Source organism: Polypterus senegalus, chromosome 13 (genome assembly GCF_016835505.1).
Source record: "Polypterus senegalus isolate Bchr_013 chromosome 13, ASM1683550v1, whole genome shotgun sequence".
Lineage (NCBI taxonomy): Eukaryota > Metazoa > Chordata > Cladistia > Polypteriformes > Polypteridae > Polypterus > Polypterus senegalus.
The window spans coordinates 37,380,964-37,393,499 of NC_053166.1; the positions used below are offsets into that span (position 1 = coordinate 37,380,964).

General features: G+C 38.6%; 1 protein-coding gene across 2 annotated transcripts in view; it reads right to left on the bottom strand.

The window, feature by feature from the left end:
• Positions 1–1,357: 1,357 nt before the first annotated feature.
• LOC120542225 (15-hydroxyprostaglandin dehydrogenase [NAD(+)]-like) overlaps positions 1,358–12,536 on the bottom strand; it is a 44,885-nt gene continuing 33,706 nt past the window's right edge. Inside the window, exons 4-7 of one of the 2 annotated variants that reach the window (XM_039774529.1) lie at positions 11,986–12,076; positions 10,281–10,357; positions 3,234–3,391; positions 1,358–1,521 (exon numbers count right to left, since the gene is read on the bottom strand). In XM_039774529.1, the coding sequence (XP_039630463.1) occupies positions 1,383–1,521; positions 3,234–3,391; positions 10,281–10,357; positions 11,986–12,076 (465 nt within the window). In that variant the 3' untranslated portion in view covers positions 1,358–1,382. Of the gene's footprint in view, positions 1,522–1,553; positions 1,754–3,233; positions 3,392–10,280; positions 10,358–11,985; positions 12,077–12,536 lie in introns of those variants that run through there. The other variant, XM_039774530.1, reaches the window with a different exon arrangement.

Here is a 12,536-nt window from a genome sequence, read left to right on the forward strand (position 1 = left end):
TTAGTCAGTGATCTAAACCACATGGTTATGGATGAGCTGAGAACAGACTCAATGACTGCTGTGTAGAACTGAATTGGCAGCTCCTGTGGAAGACTGAACTTCCTACTCAGCTGTCACACTAAAGCTAAGTTGAATGGCATCTTCTGGGACCAGGATACTGAAGAAGTTGATAAGGCAGCAGTGTGCTCTGGAGCCACAGCACCAGAGCTGAAAACATGTCATCTGCCATGACTACAGCAGTGGTAGAATGTGCATAGTTGTCCTTGTAAATACTTTGTGTTGTATACAAATGGCCACAGTGGTTTTGAACTTACTTTTGTGCTTGTGCATGTTCTTTTTCTCTCCATGCATCTGAGGGATCACTGCAGTATTTTGGGGTGAATGTTAACCATTACATTTAGGCTTTTCACTGACATCTTTTTCAGAGTGTATAGTGCTCCGACTAATTCTGTGTATTATATTTTTATGTTATCTGCTCAGTTCTTAGACATACGATATATGTATCTATATATATAAAATTCTTTTCGCGTTTGAAACGGAAATTACGTATGACCACAACAGTCAGGTTACACAGAGAAAGTGAGACAGAAGTAGATCGAGAGAGAAGGCTCGCTAATCAATGTATATGACAATCACAATTGACGGCCTCACAAACACCCGAACAACGTGCTTATGTATGACCACAGGAGTCGGGTTACACAGACAAAGTGAGACAGAAGCAGATTGAGGGACAAGGCTCGCAGGCTCGCTGATCAATGTATATGATAATCACAATTGAGGGCCTCACAATCACCCGAACAACGTACTGAACAGTATCGAATTCGACGGATGCAGTATTCACAGGCTACCATGTCACACAGGCGTCAGGGTCTGTATGTGGAGGGATTCAATTATAACATTGAAAAAGATTATTGCCTACATCCAGAAGTTACAATAGGAGAAATTGACATCATGTGTGAGTACTGCCAAGCACAGAGGGTTACATTTGAATCACGTGGGATGTGTTGTTCAGATGACATTAATGCCGTTGCCTCATGACAGCCACAAATTTTTCACTTCCACTCAGTGAGCGAAGCTACTGGGTAATATGCTAGTATTTTATAATAAAGAGTTTAAAATTTTAATAGCAAGTTCATTTATAAACTATGTGTCTTTTTTCTGTATGCAAATGGAACTTCATAGCTAACGTATTCTGCTTGTTTGTGTGAGTATGTGTATATACAGTATATATATATATATATATATATATATATATATATATATATAAAGCAAAAGTCATTGTTAGTTCTTAGCAATTAACAATATATTTTTTTTTTTTTACAAATTTGAAAAGTTGCCTTTTCTATCAACAAGATTGCATTAACAGGGGTTCATTGAGTTTATTAAGGGGCTATTTTAAGCTCAGTATTAAGTTGAAATTGTACATAATTTGCTCCTCCTTGCTTTTCTATTTTCATAACAGCTCCATTTTTGCTTTCGTCTGTTACCAGTTGCAGGAAGGCTTCAGCCACCTCTGAAACACTAAACAAAAAGAGAAATCCATAATCATTCAAGGTAATAGTGCAGAGCAATCCATTTTTTTTACCATGGAGATTCAGTGTCTGAACTGAAGTACTCTCTGTTAACGGACGGTGCTTCATTAGACCCAGGTGACCAATTGAAGTTGTTCAAATTGAAGATCATGGCATATCACATCCTGCATGTTTAACTGTGGACCAGGAAGTGGGTTTGCAGTATGTATAAACAGGAATATCTAGAGAAAAATGAAAGAGGCACCTTGAAACCAGAAATAAAGATCCAACATATCTTGCCTATCAGGTCTTCTTCGTTAACAGAGAGTACCTCAGTTCAGACACTGAATTTCCATGGTATCTGCAGTTATATAAACAGAAGTGGACTATGGGATTCTTAATAATGTAGACTGAAAAACCTTCCTGCCTCTGTAGTGAAACCCCACCTTGAGTCGCTGTCTTGCCTTGTCAGGATGCAAAGGGTTCTTGTACATATTCTCGTTTGCATGATGCAAAAGAAAATAGTTGTATTCATGTGGTTTATGTGTGTGTGTGTGTGTGTATGTGTTGTCTGACAGCTCAGACGAATGGGTGGCCCTTCATGTGCATATAAGAATAATGGATGCCGGATGGAACTGGCCCAAAAAGCCTGTTGTCATTAGTAGCATGCACTAACCATGGAAGTACACTGTACTGTAAATTTACACTTTGTACTTGGTTTTTCATAGGGCAGACACAGTGCAAACTTTCTTGTGTTGCCTTCCATAATGTGTTCAGGTAGCAATTTATTCCGAGTAGCATAAGTGCTTGCAATTCATTTCAAAGATTTCTTCCAAATTATCCTTATGATAATAGCAGCTACCATTGACCTTTAATAGAAGTGGAAAAATGGAATTAGCTTGTTACCACTGATTGCTGATGAGTGGCACTAAAAAAGGCCGCCCGACTCCGATTCACCTGGGGTCAGTGGCAACCTGTATGCCACACTATTCCCCTGGTTCTCTGCGAACCGACCCAAGTGCAGGGTCCAATCCAGGCCTCATCACCGGTGACACATTTGAGCTGAAGGGCTTCAAAAGCCAGGAGAGTCGTCTGACCAAAGTGCTCTTTAAGTGCTGTGCACCTCCCTTAACTGCTGCTTTATAACTGGGTTCTCCAGATATTCCTGCCCTTTCAGACAGTCCGCCACCCGCTGAGGATCATGTCCTTCTGAGCTCAGGTCCTAGAGCTCATTGCAATATAAATAGTAAGAACCCATGCACAAGAGATATGAGCTGGAGACTAAAGCTGGTGGCTGAACTATTTTGAATAAAGGCAGATGACTGCTACAAACCTGCACTAGTAGGAGGCTTCATTTTTTTTCTTGCTGTCATATTGTACTTTTGCTTGAGGCATCAGTATCAAAACATTAAACTCCTTTCCATATTTTGTTGCCATGTATGATTTTGATGTTCTCTGTTAATTCATCTCTCCTTTCCTACTGCTATTACAAGACACTATATCATTTCTGTTGAGGTAAGCTACTCTGGCAAGCATTGAACCACCATCTGAACTCACTCACTGGGTCACTGGTGGGTAGGGCAGTCCTCCAAGATGGAGGGAGGACTGTCTTTTATCATTAGGTCTCTTCTGAGAGGGTCTTGTGATTACTTAACTATCCTCTAAACACACCATTAATTGTAAGCCTATATAATTCAAAGAAAAAAAATGTAAGCAACTCACTTTAGTGGACCAATTCTTTTCATGATATCGAGTGTCATAGACTTCACTACTCCAGCCAGTTGATCATTATCTATTACATTGTCCATCAAATTGGTCTGTACAAATGCAGGACACAAGGCATTAAGCCGTACCCCAGATTTGCAAATGGTGGAAGCCTTCTAGAAAAACAAAACCAAAACATAACTTATTACTTTCATACAACATGGAATTCTGAATTAGTTTGTAATCACTGTGAGTATATTTCAGGATTATGACTGGTCTAGCCCAAGGAATGTATTACTGGATGCACTACAAGGGCTAGAACATTTTAGTTTTTGTTATTATTGTATATTTAACCAAAAACTTTGTCAGGATGTCTAACAAGGAGCACAGGAAACGACTTGACAAAATTACACTGTGAGGCAGAGGTAGGAATTGAACCAGCAACTAAATATTTACTGTAACTGTCCAATGTCTTAGTCAGTAAACCAGCTGTACAGTATACGCCAGAATAGCTTAGTTTTTAACAATAAATTGCTGTAATAGAAATTGGATATTAAGATTTCTTTCAAAATAGTAGACATTTAATACCAAATACTATAATATGAAAATGTAATGATAACACTTTAGAACAATTTAGAAAATAAGGCACGCAGGTGTTTGGTGGCTAAGGTTAATTGATACAAAAGTTGGAGCATTTCACATTATGTTTAGTTACTTCATCCAAGAGTAGTTATCACATTTTTGTTTATATTTTTGTGACTGAGTCATATTTAAAACTAACAGTGATAACAGAACAGAATTACATGTTAGTACCATATTTTAAATGAATACTTTTTAATAGTACTTTACAATGCTGTGTAGTTAAAAAAGTAGCTTAAATAGGCTTGTGGTAGCTCTAAAGTTTTTATACTCAGCATTCCAATTCAAGTAATGTAGAAATGCCATTGACTGGTGTGTTTTTAAGAGAGAAGGGTCAGTAACGAATTGTTTTTCAGTTTTCTTAAACATTTATATTTATTTGTTTGTCAGATGCTTTTATCCAAAGTGACTTACAAAAGCGGTAAACATAATCAAGTAACATTAGGCTAGGGCCTGTTTGTACAGCAAGTGAAGTAGGACAGGTAATGTAAGTTCATTGCCACAAGTGGAAACATATAATGATTAATAAATGTACAATGATAGATTAACATCCATCCATCCATCCATTGTCTAACCCGCTGAATCCAAATACAGGGTCACGGGGGTCTGCTGGAGCCAATCCCAGGCAACACAGGGCACAAGGCAGGAACCAATCCTGGGCAGGGTGCCAACCCACCGCAGGACACACACAAACACACCAAGCACACACTAGGGCCAATTTAGAATTGCCAATCCACCTAACCTGCATGTCTTTGGATTGTGGGAGGAAACCGAGCGCCCGGAGGAAACCCACGCGAGACACGGGAGAACATGCAAACTCCACGCAGGAAGGACCCGGGAAGCGAACCCGGGTCTCCTAACTGCGAGGCAGCAGTGCTACCACTGCGCCACCGTGCCGCCCTAGATTAAGTTTGATTACTTTATCAAATGTTAATGTAACAACAAATTGACCAAAAATATGAACAATCACAGAGCAAATTTTTTTTTCTTCAATCACACAGATATTCACAGAACAGATGGGTTTTCAGTTGCTTCTTAAACACACTGTAACATTTTTAAAGTATACCCAATTGAGTTGTACCTAACAATTACAAAATGAAAAATAACTATTAACGAATAGTAAAATAGAATAACTAGTCTGTTGTATGTTAGACCACTAAGTAATTCTTTCAGTGTGGGGCTTAATGTAATCTTGCTCTGTCCTTGCTCAATCAACCTCTGCAGGCACCATTGAAACTGCATACCACAGAGTAGTCAGCGCTAGTCTTCTCAGTTACCTTCCTCTTTTAAAACCCATGCTATGCTTATATCACTTTGGGGAGCTGCACCTTTCTTATGAGATTCATTAGTTCAAACATCATTTAGGCTCTCTCTGTTTTCTGTTTATGCCAGGTTGGCTTGGTTTTTAACATTGCTTTAATTCAACATCACATATGACTTAAAATAATCAATTTGTGCATTAACTGAACAAAACCTTTTTGTTAAGGTTTTGTTATACAGAAGTATTTAATACAGTTATTTACAAACCAAGTCCTGGGGTCCCTCTGTGGCTGCTGGTTTTTGGTCTAACTACTTTCACATCCATTGAGTTATTTCACCTCTAATTGATCTAATTGTTAGCTGGTCTTTTTCTGCATTTAGAAAAGAGCAGAGATGTGAGAGTTATATTAATAAGAATTTAACAATTTTTTTGTATTTTTGCCAGTTTTACGTTCTTAGCTCTGTTTGTTCAATTTTTTTGTGTTATTTCACTGTTTTCTGTACAGTTTGCTCACTTAAGTGTATCCTAATGACATTTTACAACTGACCAAAGAAGATTTTTTGTACTATAGTATGTTCGTGTGGTGATATACTGTATTCTCACTGGCATATTCTACAACAGGGTTCACAAGTTCAGTCCTGAGGTACTGCTATGGCTGTGGGGTTTTATATTCCAATCAGTTTCGCCAAACATTGAGTCACATGTGTGGTGTGAAAAACTATTTGCCCCTTCCTGATTTCTTATTCTTTTGCATGTTTGTCACACAAAATGTTTCTGATCATCAAACACATTTAACCATTAGTCAAATATAACACAAGTAAACACAACATGCTTTTTAACTTATGGTTTTATTATTTAGGGAGAAAAAAATGTGTGAAAAAGTCCCCTAAAAATAACCTAACTGTGGTGTATCACACCTGAGTTCAATTTCAAGCCACCCCAGGCCTGATTACTGCCACACCTGTTTCAATCAAGAAATCACTTAAATAGGAGCTGCCTGACACAGAGAAGTAGACCAAAAGCACCTCAAAAGCTAGACATCATGCCAAGATCCAAAGAAATTCAGGAACAAATGAGAACAGAAGTAATTGAGATCTATCAGTCTGGTAAAGGTTATAAAGCCATTTCTAAAGCTTTGGGATGTGAGAGCCATTATCTACAAATGGCAAAAACATGGAACAGTGGTGAACCTTCCCAGGAGTGGCTTACCCCAAGTAGAGGCGACTCATCCGAGAGGTCACAAAGACCCCAGGACAACGTGAACTGCAGGCCTCACTTGCCTCAATTAAGGTCAGTGTTCACAGGGAGACTGGGCAAAAGCGGCCTGCATGGCAGATTTCAAGTTGTTAAGCAAAAGAACATTAGGGCTCGTCTCAATTTTGCTACATCTCAATGATTGCCAAGACTTTTGGGAAAATACCTTGTGGACTGATGAGACAAAAGTTGAACTTTTGGAAGGCAAATGCCCGTTACATCTGGCGTAAAAGGAACACAGCATTTCAGTTCATACCAACAGTAAAATATGGTGGTGGTAGTGTGATAGTCTGGGGTTGTTTTGCTGCTTCAGGACCTGGAAGGCTTGCTGTGATAGATGGAACCATGAATTCTACTGTCTACCAAAAATCCTGAAGGAGAATATCTGTTCGAACTCAAGCTGAAGCGATCTTGGGTGCTGCAACAGGACAATGACCCAAAACACACCAGCAAATCCACCTCTGAATGGCTGAAGAAAAACAAAATGAAGACTTTGGAGCCTAGTCAAAGTCCTGACCTGAATCCAATTGAGATGCTATGGCATGACCTTAAAAAGCGGTTCATCTAGAAAACCCTCAAATAAAGCTGAATTACAACAATTCTGCAAAGATGAGTGGGCCAAAATTCCTCCAGATAAAAGACTCATTGCAAGTTATTTATTGCAGTTATTGCTGTTAAGGGTGGCCCAACCAGTTATTAGGTTCAAATTACTTTTTCACACAGGGCCATGTAGGTTTGGATTTTTCTCCTAAATAATAAAACCATCATTTAAAAACTGCATTTTGTGTTTACTTGTGTTATATTTGACTAATGGTTAAATGTGTTTGATGATCAGAAACATTTTGTGTGACAAACATGCAAAAGAATAAGAAATCAGGAAGGGGCAAATAGTTTTCACACCACTGTATTTGATTTAATTGTTTAATTAGCTGTCCTTTTTTCATTTTGCTTTCAGAAATTAGATTTAGCATGATACAGTATTTACATTTTAAAGACAATTCAGACATTTTATTTTTCCATAGCTTTAAACACTGTACTTTCTTTTACCATTTCTTTCTGTGGAGTCTCATCCTTTAATTGTACACAAATACTAACATTTAAGTGAGGCGCAGTGCAGAGACAGGTGCAAATGATGCTGAATGGAAAAGGCGGAGTGCTATTGTCATATTCACTTGATGCTATTAAGTTAAAAAAATGTTTAACACAATGGTTCTTATGGCTCATTTATACTTCACGCTCAGAACGTGTACGCCCACACATCTTGGCTGCCACGTGTGCCCAGCGTTCATATGATGCGTCCTATGAGCAGTTCCTCATAAATTAACGCGACACGTGCGCAAGTTGCAGTACCAGCAGAAAGTCAGGGTGTGCAGTGTGATAAAAGTCGGAATGTGACGTCAGAGTCTCTGTTTACTATCTACGTGTGACAGAAAGCCACTAGGCAGATCCCACGGGATCGATATGCGCGCTGCGATGTTTGATGAATGGTTCGATGTGGTGAAGCAAAATACTGACATACAAATGCATTTGTGGTGCTTTTATATTCAAGTGTTGCATATTCCCAATCGTAATGACACGATAAATTTTAAAAGTCTCACATACCATCTTTGATGCCGTCTTTTTTTCCCTGTGTCTTCCTCCTGACCTGACAGCAGCGGCAAACAGCAATAGATCACCACACGGAACACATTAAATGTATGATGTTCCAACTCTCTGCACATTTAGAATCCTAAGATTTATACTTGATATCACTTTCATGATGAAATGCATTAAAGTATGTATATTACATTTTACAGATAAATGGTTAATTTCATTTAAATAATGAATACTGTTAATAATTACACACATGGGGATGAAACAGTGGCGGAGTGGTAGTACTGCTGTCTCGCAGGGAGTCATGTCCCTGGTGTTCCCTGCCTGGTGACTGCATGCTTTTCTGGTGGGTTCCACAGTGTGCTACAGTTTCCTTCCAAAGATACAGTCATATGAAAAAGTTTGGGAACCCCTCTCTGCCTGCAAAATAATTTACTCTACTTTCATTTCCTAGGACCATCTGAGTACTGGGGTGTTTTCCAAACAAAGATTTTTAGTGAAGCAGTATTTAGTTGTATGAAATTAAATCAAATGTGAAAAAACTGCAAAAATTTGGGTACACTTGTAATTTTGCTGATTTGAATGCATGTAACTGCTCAATACTGATTACTTGCAACACCAAATTGGTTTGATTAGCTCGTTAAGCCTTGAACTTCATAGACAAGTGTGTCCAATCATAAGAAAAGGTATTTAAGGTGGTCAATTGCAAGTTGTGCTTTCCTTTGACTCTCCTCTGAAGAGCGACAGCATGGGATTCTCAAAGCGACTCTCATAAGATCTGAAAACAAAGATTGTTCAGTATCATGGTTTAGGGGAAGGCTACAAAAAGCTATCTCAGAGGTTTAAACTGTCAGTTTCAACTGTAAGGAATGGAATCAGGAAATGGAAGGCCACAGGCACAGTTGCTGTTAAACCCAGCAGGTCTGGCAGGCCAAGAAAAATACAGGAGTGGCATATGCACAGGATTGTGAGAATGGCTACAGACAACTCACAGATCACCTCCAAAGACATGCAAGAACATCTTGCTGCAGATGGTATATCTGTACATCATTCTACAATTCAGCGCAATTTGCACAAAGAACATCTGGCAGGGTGATGAGAAAGAAGCCCTTTCTGTATTCACGCCACAAACAGAGTCGCTTGTTGTATGCAAATGCTCATTTAGACAAGCCAGATTAATTTTGGAACAAAGTGCTTTGGACTGATGAGACAAAAATTTACTTATTTGGTCATAACAAAAAGCGCTTTACATGGCGGAAGAACACCGCATTCCAAGAAAAACACCTGTTACCTACTGTCAAATTTGGTGGAGATTCCATCATGCTGTGGGGCTGTGTGGCTAGTTCAGGGACTGGGGCCCTTGTTAAAGTCGAGGGCCGGATGAATTCAACCCAATATCAACAAATTCTTCAGGATAATGGTCTAGCATCAGTCACAAAGTTGAAGTTATGCAGGGGTTGGATATTCCAACAAGACAATGACCCAAAACACAGTTTGAAATCTATAAAGGCATTCATGCAGAGGGAGAAGTACAATGTTCTGGAATGGCCGTCACATTTCCCTGACTTGAATATCATCGAAAATCTATGGGATGATTTGAAGCAGGTTGTCCATGCTCAGCAGACATCAAATTTAACTGAACTGGAGAGATTTTGTATGGAGGAATGGTCAAAAATACCTCCATCCAGAATCCAGACACTCATCAAAGGCTATAGGAGGCGTCTAGAGGCTCAAAGGAGCAAAATGAGGCTCAACTAAGTACTGATGTAATATCTCTATTGGGGTGCCCAAATTTATGCACCTATCTAATTTTGTTATGATGCATATTGCATATTTTCTGTTAATCCAATAAACTTAATGTCACTGCTGAAATACTACTGTTTCCATAAGGCATGTCATATATTAAAAGGAAGTTACTACTTTGAAAGCTCAGCCAATGATAAACAAAAATCCAAAGAATTAAGAGGGGTTCCCAAACTTATTCATATGACTGTATGCAGGTTTGGGGATTTGGTGATGCTAAAATGAAGCTAGTGTATGTGAGTGCTTGTATTGACCTTGCGTCTCCTTTTTTATATCCGGATTGGTTTTGTTTCACAGCTTGTGGGGTTTCTAGCAGCTTTCGGGGTAAGGCTGAAGACATAAGAAATAATATTGTTGGACCACCGCTGAAATACTAGCTCCTGATCTGCTCAGAAATGCAATGAGCAACACAAGACCTTAGACAAAACATTACTCCAAGACCTATTGCACCATATCATCAATAGAAGGATACTATGTATAAAAGAACTTTATAACTTAAAATCTTGATCACTTACTGCCATGGCCCGAGTGAATCCAATAATTCCATGTTTGGTAGCCGAGTACACTGGCATCAATGTAAGTGGTTCCAAACCTTGTAGAAAGAATATTTGAAAGAATAATTTTCATGATTTGTAAGTAGCACAACTCTTACAAACCCAAGAAGATATATATATATATATATCTCCATCCATCCATTGTCCAACCCGCTATATCTTATATATATGGATATTTATTATGCTATCCATTTGATATTTATCATAATTGCATGCAATACCAAAGAAATAAAAAATAACGATGGCCTTTGCCCTTCCTATATAACTGTAATACCCTGCTCACTTTCCTAAATACCACTTTCCATCTTTCCATCAACATCTTTTTTGCCAGAAGCATAGCTCTTGTCTGCCACTTCCTCTCAACTCCAAGGTCTCCAGGACCAAAGGAGCAATGGCCTATTTAAACCTAAAAATTTGACAGCTTCTGAGTACCTGGTGGGAGTCACTCCCAGGGTCCCAGATGGCCTTAGAAATGCCTGGTTGTTCCTGCCTGTTTTCGTCAGCCTAGAGTTGTAGCTAAAACATAATCATGTCTTTATTTTCTTTTTATGTGTTATTTCTTTAGGACTAGGGTGTTGTACCTTGTTAGCCACTATGGATGTAATGAGAAGTCAAGTCAACTGAAACGATTACAATATGCAAGCTTTTGAGTCAACTCAAGCCCCTCTTCTGGCAAGATGTAAATTTTAGGGTTTCTTTATAGTACCTAATATACACACAGTGGATACATAAAGAATGAAGACCCATCAAATTTCTGCACACTTTATTGTGAAGAATTAATTTTAGAAGGATATACTTACCATTTTACTCATCAGATCACAATAACCCATAAAGTCAATGTTTTTGGAAAAGTTTGCAAATTAATTAAAAATCAAAAACTTAACTCTTTCATTCATATAAGCATGCAGATGCTTAATTGAGTACTTTGTAGAAGCCCCTTTGGCAGAAATTACAGGTTCGAGTCTTCATGGCCAAGTCCCTACAAGCTTTGGCATAAGGCCATGGCTTCTTCCTATTCTGCACATATTGCTGTTGGGATCATACAACTGGACAAAAAAATGCCTCAATGAATATGTGTATTTAAAAAACACTGCTAGGAAATAACTTGGTCTATTGCATAGCATAACATGACAAATTCTCCAGCTTTCTAAATTCATGTTTACAGGGCATTGAAGGCAATTTGCCAGCATACGGCTAAAGGCAGATTACCACTCTAGAAGGGCACCTGTCTTTGCAGTGTCTACTCAAGCACACACCTACCCCTCCTCGCCAATTAACCTAATGTGCACATCTTTGGAGATGTGAAAGGAGAACACAGAGAGACTATGTAAGTTCCACATAGGCAGCAACAGAACACTGGATTCAAACCAAAGACACAGGATTCACACCATCAACATGACTTTGTCATAGGCAATGGAGAAAAATGTACTTTTGTAACATACACACTAGTCTGTTTCACAACATTTTTTGCATACTTAATTATTAGTATCTCAAATACTGGCTTAGCTGGAAGGTTGGTTTTATATGGTCAAAAGAGCACTTCTCTAAATGCTGAAAGCAACGCAAAAATTAGTAAAACGTTGCATATATTTTTACTGAAAAAGTTTAAGGATCCCATATGATAGACATGTTTTCACTAGTGTTTAATTACTAAAACTCCATTTACCTGCAAGGGATGCAGTATTGACAATAACACCACCCTCTTTTTGTTGTTTCATGATTTCCATTGCCAAATAAGTTCCTCTGATGACTCCATTCTGAAAATTAGAAAAATAATGCAGTTTTTTTTAATAAAGGCTATAATATACAAAAAAAAATAATGAAAAATATTTCGTAAAAATCAGTAATGATTTATGAGGGCCCCTAAACTGTGCAATGGCGTGCCATTATTAAGGATAAGATTGAGCAACACATGACAAGGACAGGAGTTATTCTGAACAGTCAGCATGGGTTCAGAAGGGGAGGTCGTGTTTTACTAACATGTTGGAATTCTATGAGGAGGCAACAAAGGATACGATCAAAGTGGAGCTTATGATATTATTTATCTGGACTTTCAGAAAGCATTTGATAAGGTGCCACATGAGAGGTTGGGCATCAAGTTAAAAGAAGTGGGAATTCAGGGTGATGTTTTTAGATGGGTGCAGAATTGGCTCAGACACAGGAAGCAGAGGGTGATGGTGCGAGGAACCTCATCAGAACTGGCTGATGTTAAGAGTG